General features: G+C 44.3%; 1 protein-coding gene across 3 annotated transcripts in view; it reads right to left on the reverse strand.

Moving 5' to 3' along the window:
- Positions 1–470: 470 nt before the first annotated feature.
- CFAP36 (cilia and flagella associated protein 36) overlaps positions 471–23,952 on the reverse strand; it is a 537,779-nt gene continuing 514,297 nt past the window's right edge. For 2 of the 3 annotated variants that reach the window (XM_085612386.1, XM_085612387.1), the window contains exon 10: positions 471–1,049. In XM_085612386.1, coding sequence (XP_085468512.1) covers positions 966–1,049 — 84 coding nt within the window. In that variant the 3' untranslated portion in view covers positions 471–965. The remainder of the gene's footprint in view (positions 1,050–23,952) is intronic. The other variant, XM_085612388.1, reaches the window with a different exon arrangement.

A 23,952-nucleotide genomic window follows, 5' to 3' on the forward strand; every position in this document is an offset into this window, starting at 1 on the left:
GGCCCATAGTGTAACAAAATATGTGGGGCACAGTGGCAATGATTGTCTACAAATGACAGATACAAATTATTTCATAGCAATCTGGCAGGCTCTACTACAATATAGAATCAAGGACCGTAGGGAAGAAATATACCCACCAAGATTGAGAGTTATACACATGTACAAGCGATTCCAAAGACATGTCCTGGTGACAATTGAGGACACTGGTAAATAAGAGGTAAAAGAATTGGATAGTCATGAAACCTATCACCAATGGACAAAACCTAGAGTGTAAATGCATGTACGCATGAGCCAGTGAGGAAAAGGGACCGGAGATTCACCCAAGATGGGTCCATGTTAATCTTTGTATTAGTGAAACCGTGCTGTGCCCACCTCTGGGTGGATAGTTTTGTTCTATTGAACTATAAAACTGTAATAAAAGGATTTTTTAAAGGAAAAATATTCACAGAAATCTTATTAGGCAACCTCAATTTTTCAAAGCTGGCAAAGCATTTAATATAGTGAACATCAACAAGAACATTGAAGTGAATGTAATTGACACATGACTCGATCACAGAACACATTACTGTGGGTTGCTGAAAAAACCCCTAATGATTTCTTACCTTTAGCTCCTACATTTCTGTCAGGGCTGTTTCCAAAGCTTCTGGACAGAATCGCAGTAAATACACAGCTTTCACTGCCAAAGGTAGACTGCAGAATTGTGCAAGCTCAACCAAACAAATGCATACTTTCTACAGTAATTACATGTTTCACACATCTCATCACCAATAACATTTAACTGGATTATTGTGATGTCAAATGCTGCTTCTGTGTTACATGTACTAGTTCAAATTCATATTGGAAAGGTTTTAAATGAAATTGAAACACACTGAGTTCATTTTTAAAGAAAGTTTAGATAAAATGTTGGTTTAATTAAAACTGAACAAGTCTATATCCCTTGTCCGCATACAGGCAAAATTAAAATATCATTTATTAATCACTTCTTCTTTAAGTTTTTCAGCTAGTTGCCTCCTCTTCTGCAAATTTTTCTTTTCTTCTTCTGTCATTTCCTAAAATAATAACAGACATTTAAATAGAGTGGTGTGAAACACGTGTTACTAACACACAAAAGAACACATTGCCTGCATATTGGGATATTGGGTCAATTGGTGAACACCGATTGCCACTCTCTCCTTTCATATCACATTTCAAGATAGGTTTCCTGTAAATCATTTCATGACTTCATGTTTGCATTCAGTGCAGTAAAGGTTATTAACTAATGCAACAACAAGCAAAAGATTTCCTATCCACTGATTTCAATATTAGATTCCAGAGCAAAAGCCAATTCCAACAGTCTGAACAGTGTTTTACTCAATTGTTAATCACAACAGCCATAGACCAGGTAATCTCAGTGCCGTCAGTAGGAGGGAGAGATGATGTAGCAGTAACCCACGAACCCCACAAGTCAGAGGACACATTTTGAAAGAAATAGGTGTGTCATTTCATACACCTTGCGGTCAGGGTTCCTGTTTCCTCATGAGATCAACATGAGCACTCAATTCCTTCCTCTTATTGCTCGCCCCTTCCAAATCTTGGGATCAGTCTTTCTCTTCCTTGCATATGTAGTAAGCACTTAACATCTATATCCTTTTTAAAGACAACCTTCTCCCTTCATTCATTTGGTCAGCTGCCCCTTCCTCCCTCTTGTGGCCCGTTCACTACCTCACCCCATTGCTTCCTCATTTGATCAATTTTATCCATCCCATCTCCATTGAAATACACTTCATGGCTTTCTCCAACCTCTTGATGTCAAAGTGTATAATATCACTTGTGGCCCGTTTCTACTAGTCCCACTTGATCAGTTCTCCCTTTACTGTAACCTTTTCCTCTCTTTATGCCAATTTACCCTCTTATTTGTATATCTGGGGATTTGTCTCCATGCTCAAGGATTGTGGATTTAAATAAAAAGGGTACCTCATTTATCAACATTATGTAGTGACGACTGCTCTGGGGGAAAACAACTGTTGTCAGTCATAACCAACAATTGAAAGAAACATAAGAACCGCGTGTGTACTTTAAAGACAGGGTTCGCTAGATACATGGGAGATTCACATTTATATAATTTATACAAATGGTTGTGTGTGTAGAATGGAAATATAAAGGAATGTCTTTCACCAATCATCCAAAATGTCAAAGGCTTGGACCATGTGTATACCAGGATGAGGTGCACTGATTTAATTTACATTCTTTATTCAGATAAAATATACCCATAAAAGTATAGGTAGAAACATCAATTGAAACAACCAAGGACAAGATGAGACATAAATAAGATAAAACATTCAATGTAAAACAGAGCTATGAAAATACAAGCTGCACCTCATACAGTCCTCATCGAATTACGGGCTCGAATGGCAGTTTTCAAGAATGCCCCTACAGAAATAATTAACTCATCATCACCCCGTTTAAGAGGTGTACTAAATGCTTACCTATACTCCATAATAAAATGCCTCTTAAAAAAACAGAGCATAGGAAAAACTTTGTATATATCATATAATATCCACCCAAAAATGAAATTTGAAGTAAAGATTGACTAGATCTCTGGTCATATGGGCAAGGAGAGGAGTCAAGGTTGACCTGAAAACCCAGGGGGAAGAATAATGACTACTTTACAGTATGGGCTCTCAGGCGAAAAAAAGGACTACACTCCCACCGACGCATGAATTTATATAGATACCCAGCTATTAAAAAATTATTCTTGATGTTCAAAAACAGGGCCACACTCGGTTTCCTAGTCTTGTTAACTAATATTTTCTCCTGATAACACTTGCATTAAGCTGCCTGAATTTCCTTTTTTCTTACAGTGTCAAGGCTCTTAGGTCTATCAAATACATGAGCATAACCAACCATGCGCAAGCTAGCTTTCACTCATGCTAGCCACAAAATATCCATGTCTTTATCACAGTTGAGGCAGTCTTCTATGATATCTCTTGTAAGGGCCGCCGCCTTGTTTTTCCAGAAAGCTAGCCAAAACAAGGGTGGGTGAGTTCTAATACATAGGGTAAGTTTGGTTCGCTGTGGCAAATATATTGAGACAAGGAGATGGGGCAACCCAGAAGCTTCAGACAAAACCTTCAGTCTGTATACTGTGATGGTTAGAGTTACCCCAGACCGCAGCCCCATAAGTTGACACGGGTACAATGTGATTTAAAATTTTTCTAAATAAGTAAGATAGCGCCCACTCCTTAGTTGCGGTAAACTAGACTTTAGAGAATTTATTCCTACAATTGGCAGTATGATCCACCCAAGAACCGTTAGTGGCAAAAAAACAATCCCAAATAAGAAAAAGTGCCGGTGCATTGTAAACAGTGATTACCAATCGGAAGAGAATTAATTTTGTGCTTCCTTAGTCCACAAGCCATGATATACGATTTTGTAAAATTTGTGCAAGGCCATAAAATCGACAAATCCCTGTACTAAAAGGCGCAAGGTTCTAGGGGTGCAGGCCATCAGCACAGCGTCATCAGCATACAATAAACAAGATTAAATGGAGCCTTTAATTCTTGGGAAATCATGTGTGAGAGTTATAAAAAAAGTGTGAAGATTATTAATACGTAAGCTAAAAAGCAATGGCGCTAGAATACTCACCCCTCTAAAAATCCAGATGTTTTTTGAAACCCCCTTACCCCTGAGAGTTTAGTCTGATTCTGGCCTTCATGTCTCTGTGAACATAAGCTACAAAATGCACTGTGGTCTCATCCATCCCTATCTCTAAAAGGATTGATCACAGCTTTGATCGGTTAACACAATCAAAAGTTGAGGTCAAATCCATAAAAGCCAAATAAATCGGAGAGTGTTGGGCGAAGGTATATTTCCCAATGCTTAATTTCAGGTTAAGACACTGTTCTACAGTGCCCAAGTTATTTCTGAATCCATATTGGCAGGGGTACAAAATGGAATTTTCTGCAGACCAATCTCTGATTTTATTATACAAAACCCTGCCCAGGATTTTCAGTGCAGTGCCTATCAGGGAGATTGGCCTGTAACAGCTTGGATGTGAGCGGTCGCCCTTTTTAACAATTAGGACAATAATGGAGGTTGACCAGGTACTCTGTAGGGGGGAAGAAGTTAAGTTGTTAAAAACATTAAGAAGAAGCCGCGCCCAGAATTCAAGTTTAAACTTAATACGGTCAACTGGTAACCTATCACGGCCAGGGGCCTTGCAGCCCATACTCTGTTTTATCGTATCTTCCACCTCAATCAGAAACACCACTATCCCCTTAGGGTCAGGTTCTGGCAATATTTCATTATCTAATTAGGTAGCTGCGTATATCCTCGAGAAATGCTCCCCCCAGGATTCACTGGTTATATTACAACTAATTGGTGACTGCATCTGATTCATAGCTCTCAAATCCTTAAAAGCAGCTCAAATAAGTTTGCTGTTCCTTTTATTAGCCAGATCAGCCAATGATTCCCAATACCTCATTCTTCCTCAAGGAGGTGACCACCTTATATTTTTTCCTTAAAAATGCTACCTCCTGTGGGTTCATAGGTTTAGACATAAGGGCCTGTCGTAGCTGGCGATTTACAGTCAAGCACTCATGGTTAAACCATTTGGGTCTATTAATGATTGGACATCCAGGTTTCATTAGCTCAATTTTTATATTGTAACAGAACTGAGAATATGCAGCAACTATTTCTGATCCGGTATTGAGTGCGGTTAAGCAGGTCATAACCAGTTCATGAAATAAGTGAGTTGGATCAACACGTTTTCAGGCTAACCTTAGGTTGTCCGTAGATTGGTCTAGATTGCTAGTGCCACATTCAGTTCTATATTTGGGCTTACGGGGGAATTAAAAAATGTTTGTACCACTTTGCCATGAAGTAATAAATCCTCCAAGTTATATAAAATAAAGTTATCAATTATAGAGGAGCATCCCTACCTCTGTAGGTAGGTAACACTATATTATTATCATAATGGGCGGCAATATCCATAACATTACCCAAATCCTGGGATGCCAAATATTAGTGCAGCCCTATTCCCCTAGTACAAACACCTGCCAGACTGACACTGCTAAATGAAGGTTCCTGCAGGGACAATTTTGCATTAAAATCGCCTCCAAAACATATACCCACTGGGTTACTATTTTCGGCAAATGAATCTCTTAAGGCAGTGATATAATCAAATAAGATATGGAATTTCGTTTTGGGTGTAGAATGGAAATCATTATTATAAAAAATTATCAAATATAAAACCAGGCCCCTTTTGTACCTTACAAACTGAAAATCATCATTGTTAGTTGCTATGGCCTTGGTACACCCTCCCTGCAGTAATATTCACCCATAAAGCCAAGCCTCCAGAGTCACGACCCATTCTAGATGGAGATGCCAGGGTATTATGGCACTCAAAACCATCAATACATATATCACTTGTTGCCCAGGTTTCCTGGAACATTAAGATATCATATTGCCTAATAAACTGTACCTATTCGTTTTTTGCAATCTTTGATTTGTAGTCCAGCCACATTCCAGCTGAGTATATTCAGAACATGATCGTCCTGCATGGGGGTACTCTCTGTGCCCTGGAGATCATCTTTCCAGGGCTCACTCATTAAACAGGTAGATGATAACAAGGCCTCTTCTATTACAGTTGGGCCATGTCAATCTGGGTCTTCAAGGTCACTTAAAGCAACATATCTAGTATATTGTGCAAAGGGAAACAGTCCTGGCGAATCTCCCCATAAAGGTGGTTTGTAAAAGTAACAAACGGAGAGACCACATTTTTGTATTACTGGAGCCAATGGACTCTTGTTTTAGTATGGCCCTTATTAAAGATGGGCTGTGAACATTTATCACTATGCAGTCCCCTTCCGTGTCTTTAACTGAGCGGCAGATCCATTCCACCCTTTGTACTATAATGATGTAATTTATATTTGTGATGTTAAAATGTTTGTTCTTGCATAACCAGTCAGTTTTTCAGAGGACTCAATATATTGTTCTTTAAGCGGTGGTCCTCCTGCCAGGACTGAAAATTAAGGGCAGGCTGCTGGAGGCAGATCCAATACATCCTTATCAGGTTTAAGTCAAGTGCTATTTACGGGATGATGCACCGCATCAACACTCTCACCCAGGGATTTAGGCATGGATTTTGTGGGTGCGACCAGACCCTTACATAATGAGGTTGGCTGCTCTTTGCTACCCGCAAAGGTGTGCTGTAGAGAGGTAATGGAACGGGGACCTGGCTGATGTGTATTACTGGTAGGGGGTGGATTTGACCTGCAAAAGGATGATCCCTGCAGGCAAGACCCCCCGAACCCCCAATGGAAGAACTGGATGGGGCAGACCCAATGGTTAATTGGACATTGCCCCTGCCGTTGACACAGTTGTCTGCAGGTTCTGTTTGATTATAGATGCTCCCCACGAGATCCTGAAAGTGATTCAAGCACTCCAACAAAGGTTTACGGTTTTCGTACATAATATTTCCAACCCTAGCACATAGAGCATCAGTAAAAGAAGGTTCAATATACAGGATATCATCAGTTTGGGTGTAAAAAGATCAATTGGAATATGCTTTGAGGAATTGAGATTGGGGTTGAAATGCAGGCTGTAATTTTACCCAGGAAGATAAATCACTGCGCAAGTACGTGAGGGATGTTTCCTCTTTGCAGTAAGGTGCTGTATGAATGTTCATTTTCGCTTAACCAACACAACAGGAACGACAGGGGCTGAAGCAGGCTGCAGCCCCGACGTAGAGCTGTGTGCAGGGACATCAGTAGTGGCTTTGGCAAGAGGAGGGCTAGGAGAGATTTGCAGATGGTTTGCCCCGCCGGCCATCATAGTGGCAGTGGAAACGCTATCACACAGCACTTGCACCCCGCATTCCAGTGACAGTCTACGCTCAGTTAGCTCGATTTCATTAGTGACAATGCGGTGTACTGATATATGAAGATATATGGACATTAAACAGATCTATATACCAACCGCTTTCTATACATAAGGCTCCCAAAGGTTACTATCTATAGTAGCTATTGTTATTTAATCAACAGTTGCAAAACAACCAGTTCTTAAAGCTTCCTTGAGCTCCAGATAAACAGAATGAGAACCAGCTGAACTACTCTTCAGGTCTTGATTCTGATAATAAATCTTTTCATTAAAAAGGTCTTCTGTTTAGAAAACAACCACTTCCCCTTCCTGAGACCCCCAAAGGTTACTGCTTATAGTATCTATTGTTATTTACTACAACGAAAAAAGAACCAAGTGGCAGGTAATATTAATCGCAACTCCCCTCTTGTTGCTCAAATATTCCCACATCTATGCATACATGGCGCACACTCTATTAGTCTCCGCCACTCTAGGATACTTCTGCCTTGCAGGTCACAAAATATTATAGACACAGTGATGCACCCAAAATAAGGTCAATATCAAAGCAAAACAAAGTCCACTTAGATCCTTCAGTTTTTTCTGTATTTCTTCCTTTATTTATATTTTCCAACTTGTTTTTTATTACCATAATGCAAATGTTACAGCCTCAGCCAACGTGTTTCACCCACACAGTTGTCTTCTACAGGGCCTTTGAAATTCACTGGAAAGTAACCTTTAAGTTTCTCAGGGACAGCCACTCCAGTCCCTTGTAAATTTTCAATTTCAAACTACCATTTCTCAATGAGAAGTCCAGAATTTCAATGATGTGCTCACACCTCAAATTTAGGGATGGGTCAAATCCATTACAGACAACTGAATCAATGTCCTGTAATGCGGCCCAAAAATCTCCTCACATAAATACAACCTAAAGAAAATATCAATTGTTATTTAGTCAACACCTACAAAACAACCAACAGCTAAAACTTCCTTCAGCTGAGGATACCCAAAATTAGAACCAGATAGAACTATTCTTCAGTACTTGAATGTGCAGCTCATTGAAAAGATCAACTGTCTAAGGGTCCGATTATTATAAATATGCCCAAAATTATGAACTATAGATTATACTTTGGGTAGAATTCCACATATTTTGGTATTATGAAAAATGCTGAGTTACACACATGGAAATCTACACAAACTTTTCAATATGTACTCCTCCAAATGATGAACATTCAAAAGGAGTGAAGTATAGCAAGCATGTGCATCACAACCTACACCTTTTTTTTGTTATTGTCCACCTAAAAAATAAAAAATCATAGTATATGGCATAGTTTTGGACCGACTAGTGTACAGTTGCAACTCATAAGTTACTACCTATGATAGCAGGTAATGGCTATGTTCAGAGAAGGTGTGTTTGTGTTCAGAGAAGGTAGCTTCAGGAGGTTTCCTGCATGTAGCGTGACTTTATACTGATACAGAATAATAAAGATTGTATGTAAAAGACTGCAAGTACCAGAATACAATGGGATATTTCTGGAGAAGAGCAAGACCTGAAGCTGCTTTGTCTGAGTCTAACCACACCTTCTGTTCAATCATATGCTTGGGTTGTCCAGTGCATGAGGGTTTGCAGAAAAGGGAAGGAATCCTTGCTTATGGCACTGTATGATGACTACAGTTTGAAGCATTCAACACCAAGCAACTGATGAAATGTTGAGGTGTTCCGAAGACTAGCAAAAACTATAAAACGTATGCAAGGAAACTCTTTTCGCATGATGTGATGTGCCTGTATACTGACAAAAATATGAAAGATAGTAATGTAAAAGACAGCTAGTAGCAGTATACACTGGGGCATCAGAGGGGATCAATACCTGAATTCTATCAATGCTGAAGGTTCACTTTCTGAACCTAACAGATTCTCTTCAACTGGAATCAAGTATAATGTGCTACTTGCCAAAGTCTAAAGAGGAGGCCACATAACAATATACACAACAAACCAAGTAAATGATAACAGTAACAGAACAATAACACACCACAATGCAACAGACGCTCAACAGGGCAAAAAACACACCAATGCAACCAGTAACAACATGAACCACACAAAACGAAAAAAACAATTCAACAAAAGCTAACACCAAAAAACCCCAAAAAACCCAATGCTAAGGCATTTTTGATTGTTGTGATTTTGTTGTAGCACTGTTGTGTAGTTTAAATGTGTCAGTCTCTTTAAACATGCACACTTTCATCACACAATACCACCATGAAAAAACATACTTAAAAATGTCACTATGCTCTGGAGAGTAAAGTGAGGAAAACTGGAAGGTTTCACAAGTCACAGATCCACTTGGCTGCTATGTGAATGATCCAGTAGATTGTCAAGGACAGAAAACTTTTTCTTATCAGGAAAAGTAACTATTCTTCACTAAATGCGGACAACTTCACAGATTTACCACAAATGTTCCCTTTTTTTGTGGTACTTTTCGTTAGTGTGTCACAGTGGCTATTGCTGTAATTTTCTTAATAACTTTGTAATTTGCTTTCCAGAATATACCTTTAAACTCTTTCATCAGTGATGTTACTTTGTAAAAGTGGAATAACCTTTGCCTGCTCATTTTTAAAAAGCCCCAGAAGAAGGCAAAATGGTTTTAAGTGACAGCAGCTGTTAATTAGCGCAGAATCAAGCAGTTCATGAGCAGCTAGCTGACTTTGGTCACTTGAGGAATTGAGATCGTTCAGCACAGATTCTTCAAAGCGTGGGCACAAAGTGAATTTTAATTCAAGAATGGAAAAAAGTCCACATTAAGATTTTTAAGGCAACGCCACAGGTGTCCATACACATTCCATTTTATCCACCCTTCATTACAGATGACAGAGGTTTGAAGCACTCTGCCCTCGTCACCCCATCAGGCTTCTCCAAGTCTTTAGGCTTTGGGTTTTTCTTACCTGGAGCAGTTATGGTAGAGCGGGCCTGCGTGCAAAGGCTGCAGGTGACATCGGAGAATTCACTGGGGGCGAACCACAGTGGACTCGGTTTCTGGAGGGCTGGTGGACCACGATGACACAGGGTTTGGAGCGACAGGTGCGGTGGTGTCTTTAGGCGTCGGGTTTCTGCCGTCATTAAGTCCTCTTAGGAGTCTCTGGTAGTCTGCAAGGTGCAGGTAAGAAGGTCCGCTACTTCTCGGGAGGTCTTGGTTCCTGGGTGAAGTGCTGGCAGGTCTCCCAGGCTTTGGGGACTCAGTAGCTTCAGGATAAGTTGTCTTTTGGTGCATTTGTTTAAGTCAGCAGGCAGGCCAGCAGGATTGGCGCCCAGTCAGTTTCTTGGACTTCTGTTCTTGCAGTTGCAACTCTTCAAGTACGTCTTCTTTTCAGGTCGGCAGGATCTGATTTCCCGGTGCCAGGGGCTTCCCTAAATACTGAATTTAGGGTTGTTAGGGGAGTGTAGGGTAGTAGCCGATGGGCTACTGACCCCTGGGTCCCTACGCCCCCTATATGACCACTTCCTGTGGGAAGTGGGCATAACCCTGTCCCAGAATTCCTACGCTTGCCATCCCAAAGATGACCACTTCTGAAATGTAGTGTCCACCTCAGGTTAGGCCACTTTAGGGGTGGTACTAGCCTAGGAGTGGCACGCCTACCTGACTAGCTAATTTTCCCACATGTCCAGGTGCCAAAGGGCTCTGGACATCACATTTTGAAGCTCCCCTGCCTTGGAATGCTAATCAGCAGGTCATCTTTGTGGAAAGGGGTATAAACATCCTTTCCCAAGCAGGTTTTGTTCCTGACCTCTTGAGAGCAAAGGCTTTCCCCCTTGGGATCAGACACTCGTCTCTGGTGGTAGGCTGACAGAAACTATTCAGACAATACACCAGGGGGTGGTAAGTTTTAAGGGGGCACCTCTAAGGTGCCCTCTGGGTGCATGTAGTATCAAATCTAACACTGGAATCAGTGTGGGTTTATTAACATGAGATGTTTGATACCAAACATCCCTATGTTCAGTGAAGCCATTGTGTACCTGGGGAACTCGTTTTCACCAGTGCCCAGCACATGTCTTAAAATGGCTTCCCTGGTCACTTGCACTGGTAGTAATGGAATTGACCAGCACAGGGGCATTTCTGCTCATGCAGGTATGCCCTCACAAGCAATACTAAGCACCCTGCCTTACGGGACATGGCACACAGGGGTGTGTCATAATGTGTTTTCACTTTTGTCTGCACCAGGACACACAGCCTGCAATGGCAGTCTTGCGTGTGTTTGGTCCCTTAGGGTGACACAATTCGTGCTGCAGCCCTTAGGGACACTCTTTAGAACCTCAGGCCCTAGGTACCGGGGGTACCATTACTAGGGAATTATAGAGAGTGCTAAAAGGTTTTTTCCAATTGAGGGAAACAATTGTACAGTTTGGGGGAGAGAGATCTGGCACCTGGTTCCTGTTAAGCAGGAGGCCTGTGCAATTCCAGTAGAAATCACATCAAATACCAGGCATAAAGTGGGGGTGATCATGTCAAAAAGGGTAACTTTCCTACAACAAGCGAGTCTTCATCTTCCAACTGGAAGAACCTGGAAAAGCCATATGCGTGGTCAGTTCCAGGTCTGTGTTCCACCGTAAAGTCCATCCCCTGTAGGGAATTGGACCACCTCAATAGTTTGGGGTTTTCACTTTTCAGTTGCATTAGCCATCACAGAGGCCTGTGGTCAGTTTGAACAAGGACGTGAGAACCAAACAGGTATGGCCTCAACTTCATCAGGGACCAAACCACAGCAAAGGCTTACCTCTCAATGGCACTCCAATGCTGCTCTCTGGGGAGTAACCTCCTGCTAATGAAAGCAACAGGTTGTCATAATCATTGTTTTGGGATAGGACCGTTCCTGTCCCACATTCAGAGGCATCTGTCTGCACTATGAATTGCTTGGCATAAATTGGAGCTTTTATAATGGGTGCGGAGCACATTGCTTCCTTCTGAGTGTCAAAAGCCCTTTGATAGCTGTAGGAAAGTAGGATCTGCTTCTATGGTTACCCGCACTTTTTGCCTGGTGCTAAGCTGTTATTGACTAGTCTGACTGGGATACTGCTAATCAGGTTCCCAGTCCATCTGCTTTCTCCCTAAATTGTTATGTTCAGTACTTAGGTACATCCCAGAATGGATACTGGGGTACCCTTACAAGTCCTTAGTATATGGTACTAAGGTACCCAGGGCATAGGTACCCCAGAGATCGCCCATGGGCTGAAGCATGCATTATGCCACCCCTGGGAGACCATTCGAAATGGAACTACAAGCCTGCCATTGCAGCCTGTGCACACTGGTGGTAACACTACTTACTAAAGATATAGGTGTCCTATATCTAGGTCACTGCACTTAAAATCTATAAGTCATCCCTATAGCAGGCCTTTGCAATCCTGAAGGCAGGGTGCTTGGTTTTAAGTGAGATGGTGCCCCTGCATGAGCAGGACACCCCTACAGCTTACGGAGTCCATTCTCCAGGGTTATCAGTGAAGCAGCCATTTACTATATAGAGGGGCACAGCGTAATTACGCGATGACCATTTCGAAACTGGCTGCAACGAATCCTATCATGTTTGGTATCAAACATGTTGGAATCATACCCCCACACCCTGTGAGAGGTATGATTCCAAGCATTGAAAGAGCCCTTCGATAGGCTCTCCATGTCCCCGGTACTAGTCTTCCAGACCCGGACAACACAAAATGACCAGAGACACGATTCTGCCCTCCTGCTGCTGAGCCAAGCTCGAGCATGGGAAGGCAGAACAATAGACATCCTATCACAGGGAGGTGTGACCACCTCCCAGACAGGATTTAGTGTATTGAGGCAGGGTGGGTGCACCTGCCAATGCCACTCAGTCTGCATGAGGGGCACATTTGGTGTCCCCATGCATAGTCCAGTTCAAACCAGTCCTGGGAGCCATTGGCTCCCGCTCTGGCGCGAAACTGGACAAAGAACATGGGGGCAACCTCCCCACTGCCCAGACCTTACCCTGGGAGGGTCCCCTGAATTGTCCCAACCCTTTCCTTAGGGTACTTACCTGGGTGTAGATGCCTAGATTCGTCGTGGGATAAGATTCAGATCCTTCTTCTACTTCTGCCCACACCAACACCAGTTAGTTTAAACAGGGGAAAGAGAAAAGAGTTCATCATACTGTCCAGGACATGCTTGCAGTCAGCTTGCTGTTAAGTATAGAGGGGTTCTAAAAAGATCACTCCATCTACTGACCCTTCTTTAGGACTGTTAGAGAGAAGGTCATGGAGAGGCTTGCTCTCTCCTTCCTGATCCTCATCGGTGACCATCATCATGGTCACATCAGCCCTTTCGTGATAGGGTTTAAGGCAGTTTACAGGGATGACACTCTTGGGATTCCTGCAAGAGCCAATATCCAACAGATAGGTGACCTCCTCTTTTCTTTCTAGGATAGGGTAGGGTCCACTATATTTCTCCTGGGGGGCCATAGGAACCACGGGCTCCAAAACCCACACCTTCTGCCCTGGTTGGAACTCCACCAGTACAGCCTTTTGGTCATACCAGAGCTTCTGGAGCTCTTGGCTGGCCTTAAGGTTTTTGGATGCTTTTCCCATGTATTAAGCTATCCAGGAACGACAGCCAAGCACATAGTCCATGTAGAAAGCTGTCTCTGTATACGACTGCACAGTGTCCAGTGAATCCCCTGAGGCATACAGAGGCTCAAGTAGATAATACCAAAAGCTCCATTTGTGGTAGCATGGTCGAGCAATTAGGCTTATCGGAGGGCTGTGTTAAGCATTTATTGTACACACTCAGGCAAGAAATGATTGCACACACTCAAAGACTGAATCCAGACCAACTGTTTGGTAGAAAAATTTATTATTTGGTTATTTTATTTTAAAGAACCAAAAAATACTCAGTTGCAGGTAAGTAACAGTTTTCAAAGTAGTAATACTTTCACAGAAGTTGTATGAATTGTTTTTCAAGGCAGAAGAAATGCTTTACAGTCTTAGTATTTGTCAATTAGAAACTTAGCAATGTGAAAGATAGACAGTTGTATGCAATAGGTAGAATACAATGCAATCCTATGAGAGGAAAACAGTGTTATGCATTAGCAGGTAAGTACTCGATTTATAATCCCAGTCTTCGGGGGTTTGGACCAACACTGGGCAAGGTTCAGTTTAAGGTAGGTGCGGCCGGGTGCAGAGGTAACTGGCCCCAATGTAAATCAATGGACACTGGGGGCACCTCGAAGAGACACGGTTTGCATGTACGTACCTGTGGTTTCAGGGCACAGGCCCCGGGGGTTAAGATCAGAACATGGGGGGGCCACAAGGCAGCACCAAAGCTACACCAACAGAGGCACAGGGGCGGCTGGGAGCAGGGCGCAAAATCAGCTTCGGGCACCCAATGCGTTTCAATGGGGAATCTCGGTCGCACAAAGAGGCTGCAGTCTCGGACCAGGAGGCTGGCTGAAGGTGACCACCGGCTGAGCAGGTAGGTTGGAGGGATGGGGGAGGTCGAGGCACCATCAGTTGAGCTCCCCAAGGCCGGGGGCCTGAGGATGCAGTGGTGCCTTTTGGTGTCGGATCTTCTTGGTTGGAGCCGGTCATGGCCAGGGGCTCCCTTTGTGTAGACTAGAGGCAACAGGCGACTTCATGGGGTCCAGGAGAGGTCAGCCTCCGTTGGAGACAAGGTCAGGATCGCTAGGGAGATTTCACAGGATAGGTGAGCCATTCAAACTTGGGCCGTGGGCGTCGGGTGCAGAGTGGGCAGGGGTTGAGGATCCGCCTGGATCTGGAATCCTTGGTGTAGTTTCTTTTGGAATGGGCCACTGTCCTCTGGAGATCTGGTCTTGGCTAAGAGTAGCAGTCTTCCTGGGTTCTTGGAAGTCGCTGGCCACATGACAGGCATTGCCTTCTTCACAGGGTCTTTGAGCAGGAGACAGGCCTGTAGGTCACATCAATAGTCGTCTTCCAGGCTCAGTGATTTTTACGTCCTTTTCTTCTTGGGTCGCAGGAATCTGAAGATAAAGGTTCAGGGGTACCCATAAATATTGAATTTAGGGGCGTTAGAGGTACTGGCGGATGGTAGTCAATGGGATACTTGCCTTTAGGGTGACTACACTCTTAGAATGTCCCTTCCCTTTAGGTAGGGGGCATCCCCCTAACCTGATTGGGTTGAATCCGTCCATTCAAGATGGAGGATTTTTTAAGGAGGGGATCACCTCGGTCCAGGGCACATTAGGGCTGGTCTTGGAAGAGAGGGGACACACCTATCCTGATTACTAATTTCCCACCAACCTTGTTGCCAAAAGTGGGGCTTGGTCAAGAGGACGGGCATCTCCACTAGCTGGAGAGGTCCTGGATAGCATATCAAAGGGCAGAAAGCCATGAGGCTCACCGCCCTGAATTCTGTTCCCACTGGGGGGTAAGTGTGAAGCACCTCCTCCCCAAGCAGCCTTTGCCCATGGCCTGTGAGAGCACAAGGGCTCCCACCTCAGGGGGTCAGAAACATGTGTGTGTGCGGGAGGCTGGTGCAGACCAGTCAGCTCGGCACGAGGGAGTTGGTCGGTTTTCAAGGAGCATCTCTAAGATGCCCTCTGAGTGCATTTTGTATTAAATCCAACACTGGCATCAGTGTAGGTTTATTATGCTGAGGAGTTTGATAGCAAACTCCTTAGCATTCACTAAATCCATCATGGAGCTGTGGAGCTAGTAATGACATCCTCCCAGCCCATGTACTCAATATGGATCCTTTGCACTTACAATGTCTGTGAATGGACACTGTAGGGGCACATTTCTCATGCAGCTGTGCTCTCATCTGTGGGTTAGTGCACCATGCCTTACGGCTGTGAGGCCTGCTAGAGGGGTGACTTACCTATGCCACAGGCAGTGGTTGGTGGGAATGGCACACAGGGATGAGTGCTTTTGGACTCATAAGTTTTGTCTGCACCAACACACACAGTCTGCAATGGTAGTGTGTATGTGTGTTTGAGAGGGCCCCCGAGGGTGGCACAATACATGCTGCAGCCATGCAGAGACCGTCTCTGGTCACAAGGCGATTGGTATCAAGTGGTACCTTTTACATGGGACTTACAGGTGAAGTAGAGGTGTGCCAATTGTGAAAACAAAGGTACAGTTTTTGGGAAAGAACACAGGCACTCGGAACCTGATTGCCAGGGACCCAGTGCACATTCAGTCAAAGTGCATCAGATATGATGCAAACTGTGTGTGGGGGGGGGGGGGTAACCATCCAAAAGGGTCACTTTCCTACAGTCCACAATGTCCTGCTTGGGTTCTCTGAGAAGTCTCTCCCAGCCTTCCATCAGTAGAAACAATGGTCCCCTGACAAGATGGCCAAACAGACGTTCATAGGGGAAAAACCCTACTCCCTTCTGTGGCATTTACCTGTAGGCGAAAAGCAGGCATCCCATAAGACATCCCATAATAATCAGTCGCCTGGATTGCTGCAATGCTCTAACCCTCGCTTCTAACGAACCCCTTCAATCAAAATTGTAGATTGTCCAACACACCACCGCCCATATGATAAACAACCTGCCTCTAAGGACACTGTCAGCGCCTACACTTAGAGCTCTACACTGGCTCCTCTTTCAAAAGACCGCATTATTCAAATTGTTCTTCCTGACCTACAAAGATCTGGCAGGCTCCGGCCCAAGGTTCCTTCAGGACAGACATACTCAGTACCTTCCGAAAATAAACTTAAGATCTAGTATTCATCTGCTTCTATGCCCAGCATATCCGCACAGCCAAATATGGTGCTGAGCCTTTTCTTTCCTTGGACTGCATCATTGGAACATTTGTGCAGGCACTAGCCTGTCTGGCTTCAAGAACACCTTAAAATATTGTTGTTTTAATGCCACCTTGAAATCATCTACCTGCTGTTCACAGCACTGAGATATCCCTTTGGAGATGAGTTGTGCGCTCAAGACTCATAAAACATAACATCTCCTTCTCAGTTTTTCAAGGAGTCCACCATCATATCTTTCATGGTCTTGTTGAATCTCTCAACAACACCCTTTGTTTGTGAGTAGTATGGGGTAGTGAACTTATAGGTCACGCCACATTCTGCCCACATGTGCTTTAGGTAACCAGACAAGAAGTTTGTATCTCTGCCTGACACCACCTCCTTTGGAAAGCTCACTCTGGCAAAGATACCAATGAGGGTCACTGTAGGAGCTATGGTAGTGCTTAGGAGAATTGCTGCAGGGTACCTGGTAGCATGATCCACTATTACCAGTATGAATCTGTTCCCTGAGGCAATTGGAAGGTCTAGGGGATCAACAAGGTCAATAACTACCCTTTCAAAGGGAATCCCAACCACTGAAGAGGAATTAAGGGGCCTTTGGGTGGCCACCTGCCTTGCTACTGGCTTGACAGGTGAAACAGCAGTTAAAACGATCCTTCACCTTCTGGGTCATCCCTGCCCAAGAAGTGGGTGACTAACCTGCTCCAAGTTTTGGCCTGGCCAAGATACTCAGCTAGGGGGATGCCATGAGCCAATGTGAGAAGAGACTCGCTATACTGCTGAAGCACTACCACTCTCCTAGCGGCACCAGGTTTGGTGTCTCTAGCCTCAGTGTAAACGAGTCCCTCATCCCAATAGGTTTTGTGGGGGCCACTGACATTTCTCTTTTCCAGATCAACAGCTTGCTGTCTCAGGTTTTCAAGAGTGGGACAGGTCGGGTCCTCTGTCCCTGGCATAGATCTTCCCCCTAGAGTTTCCCCCTGGGCCCAGGCCCTTTGCCGTATAAGCACCAAGTTCCTGGGGCTAAGTTCCCTCTGGGCAGACAGGTCTTCTCCCTGAGAAGAGGGGACCTGAGCTGGGGTCTTATCAGAAGCAGGTTTCCCAGTCTTCTTGACTTTTCTCTTGGAAGGTGGGACCATTATCCCAGGCTCCAACATTTCTTTTTCACACTGTGCTTTGCATTGTGCTCTTTTTTTTACACACACCCACTCTGGTATACACAGCATAGCTTTCGACCTCACCCCATGCTGAGGACTCTAGATCATTTCCTAACAGACAGGCTACAGGAATTGCAGAGGGTATTCGCCACCTTTTTCTGGCCAGTAACCCCTCCCCATTCTAACGATACCATTTCCATGGGATGAACCTTAGTTTGGTTGTCAGCACTGATGACTGTGAATGTCTCACCAGCCAGATACTGTCCTGGCGATATCACTTTCTTCAGTCACCATAGCGACACTTGCACCTGAATCCCTCAGTGCTTTAACTCTGATCCCATTTATAGGAGGCTGTTGTCTGTATTTCTCCATGTTAATGGATCAGACAGCCGGGGCAGCTACATCCACCCCCCCCCCCCCCCCCCCCCGAAACTGGAGATGCTTCAGTGAGCTCTCTGACGTGGTCAGAGCTTACCTGGGATCCCATCTGGAGGCATACCACTGCATTTACAGCAGGTGCACTGGAGAAATTCTTTTGTTTGTGGACAGCTAAGGTCTCCAGTTTGGTGCCCTGTGGTCGTACAATCATGGCAGCAAGCCTTCTTGGGATCCCAGTTCTTACCCTGGTACCCAATGTTAGACTACGTAGAGTTTCGGGGCCCACCCTCCTGAACAAGGTTTTGGGGGCCTTTAGAAGACTCTTTGTTTTTATCTGTTGCTTGATCACCATTTTTTCTTTGGGGGGGACTTATAAACTCCTTTTCTTTCGGTCACCCTCACCAGTGGTAGTATCGGCCACCCTTGCTTTAACCCAGTGGTCTACCTTCTACCCTAACTCTTAAGGACAAAGTCGACCTAGGTCTACTAGGTACTGATGTAATTTCTCAGGAACAGAATTACTCAACATATGCGCTTTCATAATACGATTATGCAGCCCATGATAGTCGTGCACATTGCTACCTCTCAATCAGCCACCCAGTGTCTTCAATGAAAAGTCTACACAATCTACCCAGCTCTAAGTGGGTTTTTTGAGTCTCCCTGAACCTGCTCCTGCATTCTTCATTGGTGAAACCAAAGCCCTTAATCAGGGTGTCCTTCATGAGGTCATAGGCCTCAGTATCTGCCTCACTCAATGTCAGGAGTCTATCCCTACACATTCCTGAGAACAGCTCACAGACAAGAGAGCCCCAATACTTATTGTTGAGCTGCCTCATTTTACAAGCCCTCTCAAAGGCTGTACACCATTTGGTGATAGCATCACCCTCTGAGTATTTCGGGACAATCCCTTTGGGGATTTTAGGGTTGAAAGCTTAATCCTTCTCTCTATTTACGATTTTGCTGCCACCCGAAATGGGTCCTAGGCCCAACTCAGCTCTTTCGTTTCCTATAGCCAGAAGTTGAGCCTCTAATGCTATCCTCTTGGCTAGTTTCTGAAGCTCTGCATCTTCAGTATCTATTTCTTCTAAGACACTACTAGGAGTGCTCTCAGTGGAGTTGCTTTCTGAAGGACTATTGCTGGAATCAGAATCATCATCATCAACTTCAGTGTCCTCTTCCTCTTCCCCAGGAGGGGCTTCTTTACCTGCCATGGCCATATTATTTTCTGTATGCACTTGCTGCAGATGAGCGTTTGCGGGTCTAGGCCCCATGACAAGTTTCCATGTTTTGCAGAGCTCCTTAAGTTGGGGCAAACTAAGGTTCTGGTAGGGTGGCAGGTTGAGTTCCTGAGAAGGCCTTGCATCAGACATGGTTTTAAAGTAGTTTGGATCTTTTTCTAAAGGCCTAACTGACTTTAATACTTTTTTAAATCCTAAACAGTTTTATTGTGGGACTTAACACAAGGCCCTAACAGCTAGTTTAAAACAATTTAAAAACAACTCGAAATTGAAAAAAAATATTTTTAGCTAATGACAATTTTAGATTACTTTGTGGAATCACTTATTAACCAAGTGGTACAGCAGATGTCAAGTCTTGTACCCCACCGCTGCACCGCCAAAGTAGAAAGCTGGCTCTTTACATGATATATCAAAATGAGATATATCATGCAAAGAATCCAGGGGCACCCTAATGAGTGGACAGGGGCTTGCTCTAGCAACCCCAAGGTGCTCTTCTAGGGGTAGTGTGGTCGAGCAGCCTTGGACATATCTGAGAGGAGTGCAAGACATCTACAAATACACACAATAGTCAATAACTGATACAAATGATTCAAAAAGGAGATCCACACAAATTTATAAAAATAACATTTATCTTTATATAAGTTTAGGCACCAGAATCAATTAGTTCAGGTAAGTATGTTTTTCAAGAGAAATACTTTTGAGTTCAAAAAGTTGGCACTTAGTGCAATTTTGAGACGCTACAATGGTATCCTATGGGAGGAAAAGCAGTTGCGACATTCAGGTACAGTACAGTGACTTATGGGTTACGGGACCAATCTCCAGGAGTTAAGGTAAGTGGTGGGCAAGGTCCAAGAAAGCACTAGCAGAACACCACCAGTGGCACTAGGGCGGCCGTGTGCAGGGGTGCAATACAGGGTTGGGTACCCAATGTTGCCCTATGGGGATCGGTCTTCCTGAAAAGAGGCTGCAGACTTTGACTGGGGGGGCAGTTGAACTGAACCAACAGGGGGGGGGTCAGTCCTCACGATGTTCGGGATGAAGGGACACCTTTGTTCCTCTTCTCCATGGCCCAGGGGCGACGGGTGCATAGGTGTCTTTAGGCGTCAGGTTTTTCCTACCTGGAGCAGTTATGGTAGAGTGGGCCTGTGTGCAGAGGCTGTAGCTGACGTCGGAGAGTTCACTGGGGGCGAAACCACAGTGGACTTGGTCTCTGGAGGGCTGGGGGACCCCGATGACACCATTGGCCCACTTCAGCTCAGGCGTTGGGTTTCTGCAGTCACTTAGTCCTCTTAGGAGTTTTGGTTGCCTGCAGGCTACGGGGAAGCAGGTACGCTGCTTCTCGGGTGGTCTTGGATCCTGGGTGAAGTGCTGGCAGGCCTCCCGGGCTTTGGGGACTCAGGAGCTGCAGGACAAGTCGTCTTCTGGTGCAACTGTCGAAGTCAGCAGGCAGGCCGATAGGGTGGGCACCAAGTTAGTTGACTGGGTCTTTTGTTCTTGCAGTTGTGACTCTTCACGTCCATCTTTTTCTATCAGGCCGGCAGGATTTGTTTTTTGGGTGCCAGGGGCTCCCCTAAATATGAATTTAGGGGCTTTAGAGGAGTGTAGGGTAGTAGCAGATGGTCTACTGACACTAGGGGTCACTACAGGTCACTACGCCCCCTACATGACCACTTCCTGTGGGAAGTGGGCATAACCCTGTCTCAGAATTCCTAAGTTTGCCATCACCTTGGGGTGGCTCGCCTGCCTGACTAGCTAATTTTCCCGCCTATCCAGGTGCCAAAGAGCTGTGGGCAAAGGGGGTTGGCTTCCTCTTCTGTGAGGGGAGCCAGATTTGCATTTCAAAGATGGTTGCTTCTTTGAAGCTCCTCTGGCTATGAATTCTAATCAGTAGGTCATCCTGTGGGAGGGGGTGTAAGCAACCTTTCCCGAGCAGGCTTTGCTTCTGACCTCCTGAGTGCAAAGGCTCTCACCCTTGGGTGTCAGGCACTCGTCTCTAGTGGAAGGCTGGCAGAAACCAGTCAGCTAACATACTAGGGGCTGGTAGGTTTTTAGGGGACACCTCTAAGGTGACCTCTGGGTGCATGTATTAATACATCCAACACTTGAATCAGTTTGGGTTTATTAATACAAGATATTTGATACCAAACATTCCTATCTTCAGTGAATCCATCATGTAGCTGGGTAATTCATTTTCACCGGTGTCCAGCACGTTTTGAAATGGCTTCCCTGGTCACTTGCAGTGGTAGTAATGGAACTGACTGGCACAGGGTCATATCTGCACAAGCAGGTATGCCATAATATGTAATATTAGCCTTAGGGCTGCCAGGGGTGTCTTACAAATATTACATGCAGTGTTAGGGGACATGGCACACAGGGATGTGTGTCGATGTGATTTCACTTTTGTCTGCACAAAGACACGCTGCCTCCAATAGCAGCCTTGCATGTGTTTGGTGAGGGGTCCCTTAGGGTGGCACAATCCATGCTGCTGCCATTAGGGACCATCTTTAGTACCTCAGGCCCTAGGTACCAGGGGTACCATTTACTAGGGACTTATAGAGAGTGATAAAGGTATTGCCAATTGTGCAGGTTTTGGGGAAGAGATCTGGAACTGGGGACCTGGTTAGCAGGAACCCAGTGGACTTCCAGTTGATATCACATCAAATACCAGGCAAAAAGTGTGGGTGACCATGTCAAAAGTGTGCAAATTCCTACACGTGCTATGACCAGGACAAAAGCACTGTGAATATTGTCTGTCATATCTGACAATGCCATTTCCATTCCTTACTTGTGACTGAAGCCTAAGCACTGTGTATCCAAAAGCTGATGGGAATCAGTGTGTCCCAGCAAATGGCTGCTAACCACCCTGTTCCAGAATATCAATAATCATAGGAAGTCCCACGGGTGGCTCCTCTTCCGGGGCTCCAGAGCATAGCCTTGCCACCGGTGACCCACAGATCCACTAATAAATTTTATTATTACAGTTGTAATGATTTCATTTAGCAGCGTTCATGCTAAAACAACTTCTGCACTTACATATCAGCTCTCTCTGCTTCTCCACCAGGCTCCTGATGACAGGAAAAATGGGGTGGGGGAGGAGAGTGGGGGGGGGGGGATAAACAATCCAGCTACACAGTGTTGTTTAAAAACACAGGACTTTTAAGATCAATGTTCAACTACATCCCCTAAAGCAAACATAATCCTTTTTATTTACCAGACATAATAAGAATGCCTCAGGCAGCGCAATACATCAACTAAAATGGGACTCTCAGGGCACATATTTGCTCATCCCTGAGGCCAATGAGGAGATACCGAGAGAAGCAGGGGTAGGACCCCTGTTACTGTCCCAGCTTCTAATAGAGCTGTGCTTTCAGTCCTATCAAGAAACTTGGAGAAGGCTTGAGGTCTCCCCCTGAACCTTGGTCTATTGCTCTGTCTGGCTCCTCGTTAGGAATCATGGCTTGGTGGGTCCAATATCCAGCACCAGATTCCTGCTCTGCTGGTGCCATGGAGAATGAAAAAAAGGTTAAGAAAAAATATATTTTGAAAACAGTGAGGTGAACCTTGGCAAGTATTATGCCCTTTGAGGAAGTTGGTGTATTATATGGTGTGGTTGGGAGACCTCACTGTATAATACACTCACAATACTGACTTGGACTCAGTCAGACTTGTTTGCTAAACTTTTGCTCAAACCTGGGTAGGTGTTGCTTTGCGTAGTCAGGCTTAAACAAAGTTACAAATGTAAAGCATTTACAAGCACCAAAATTAAAAAAATAAGAAAGTCAAGCAACAATAAAGAAATTCAATGCTCATTTATAAAAACGGATCTTATTTTTAGAATTTTTAGACACCAAAATGAACAACATTGACCAGACGGTTCCAGAGATATAGATTTTTAACAAAATCGAAAATTACATTTTGAAGGAAATTCCCAACAAGCATTGGTAAGCATAAGTTGTTTTGGTTATTCCGACCCACTTTGGGTGACCAACGTCAGTAGGGAGGAGGTCAAGAGGGCAAGTAAGGAGTTGTAGGACCGTTATCTTGTCACCAAAGCAGTCCCAAGACAATTTCCAGGCTCTATTGACGAACTATGCAAGAGAAATGATGGGACAATCGCACTCCGAGTTGTATACGTGAACTTCTCGATCAGTTTATCTTGTATTAGTTGCAGATGGGTACAGTCTCCTGGGCTTGAGACATAGAACAATATACTTTTCTGAAGCGTTTAGCTCTCTGGAAAAAACGTCCCCAATCTGCTCTCTCATAATAGGAATTTTCAAAACAAGTTTAAACTCTAATCCATCGATCGTTTGTATCTTTGTTTAACGAAATTTAATAAGATCTTTTTCACCTGTACGTAATGTTGACATTACAAAGTTGTAATTTTCATTCTCTGAAACATATATTCTGGGTAACAAAACCAATGCATTTTGTGCGGTGCCCTTCATCAGGGACTAATTCCTTAAATAAAACGACAAGCATTTATCTAGAATTCTAAATACCACCATATTTGTTAGTATGTAGTGCCCATTGCATCAGAATGTGCATTAGCTAATGCTCTAAATACATTTTTCATTGAAAGAAACACGCAAAGAAGTATTTTAAACC

The sequence above is a fragment of the Triturus cristatus genome, chromosome 6 (genome assembly GCF_964204655.1).
Source record: "Triturus cristatus chromosome 6, aTriCri1.1, whole genome shotgun sequence".
NCBI classification, from domain to species: Eukaryota; Metazoa; Chordata; class Amphibia; order Caudata; family Salamandridae; genus Triturus; species Triturus cristatus.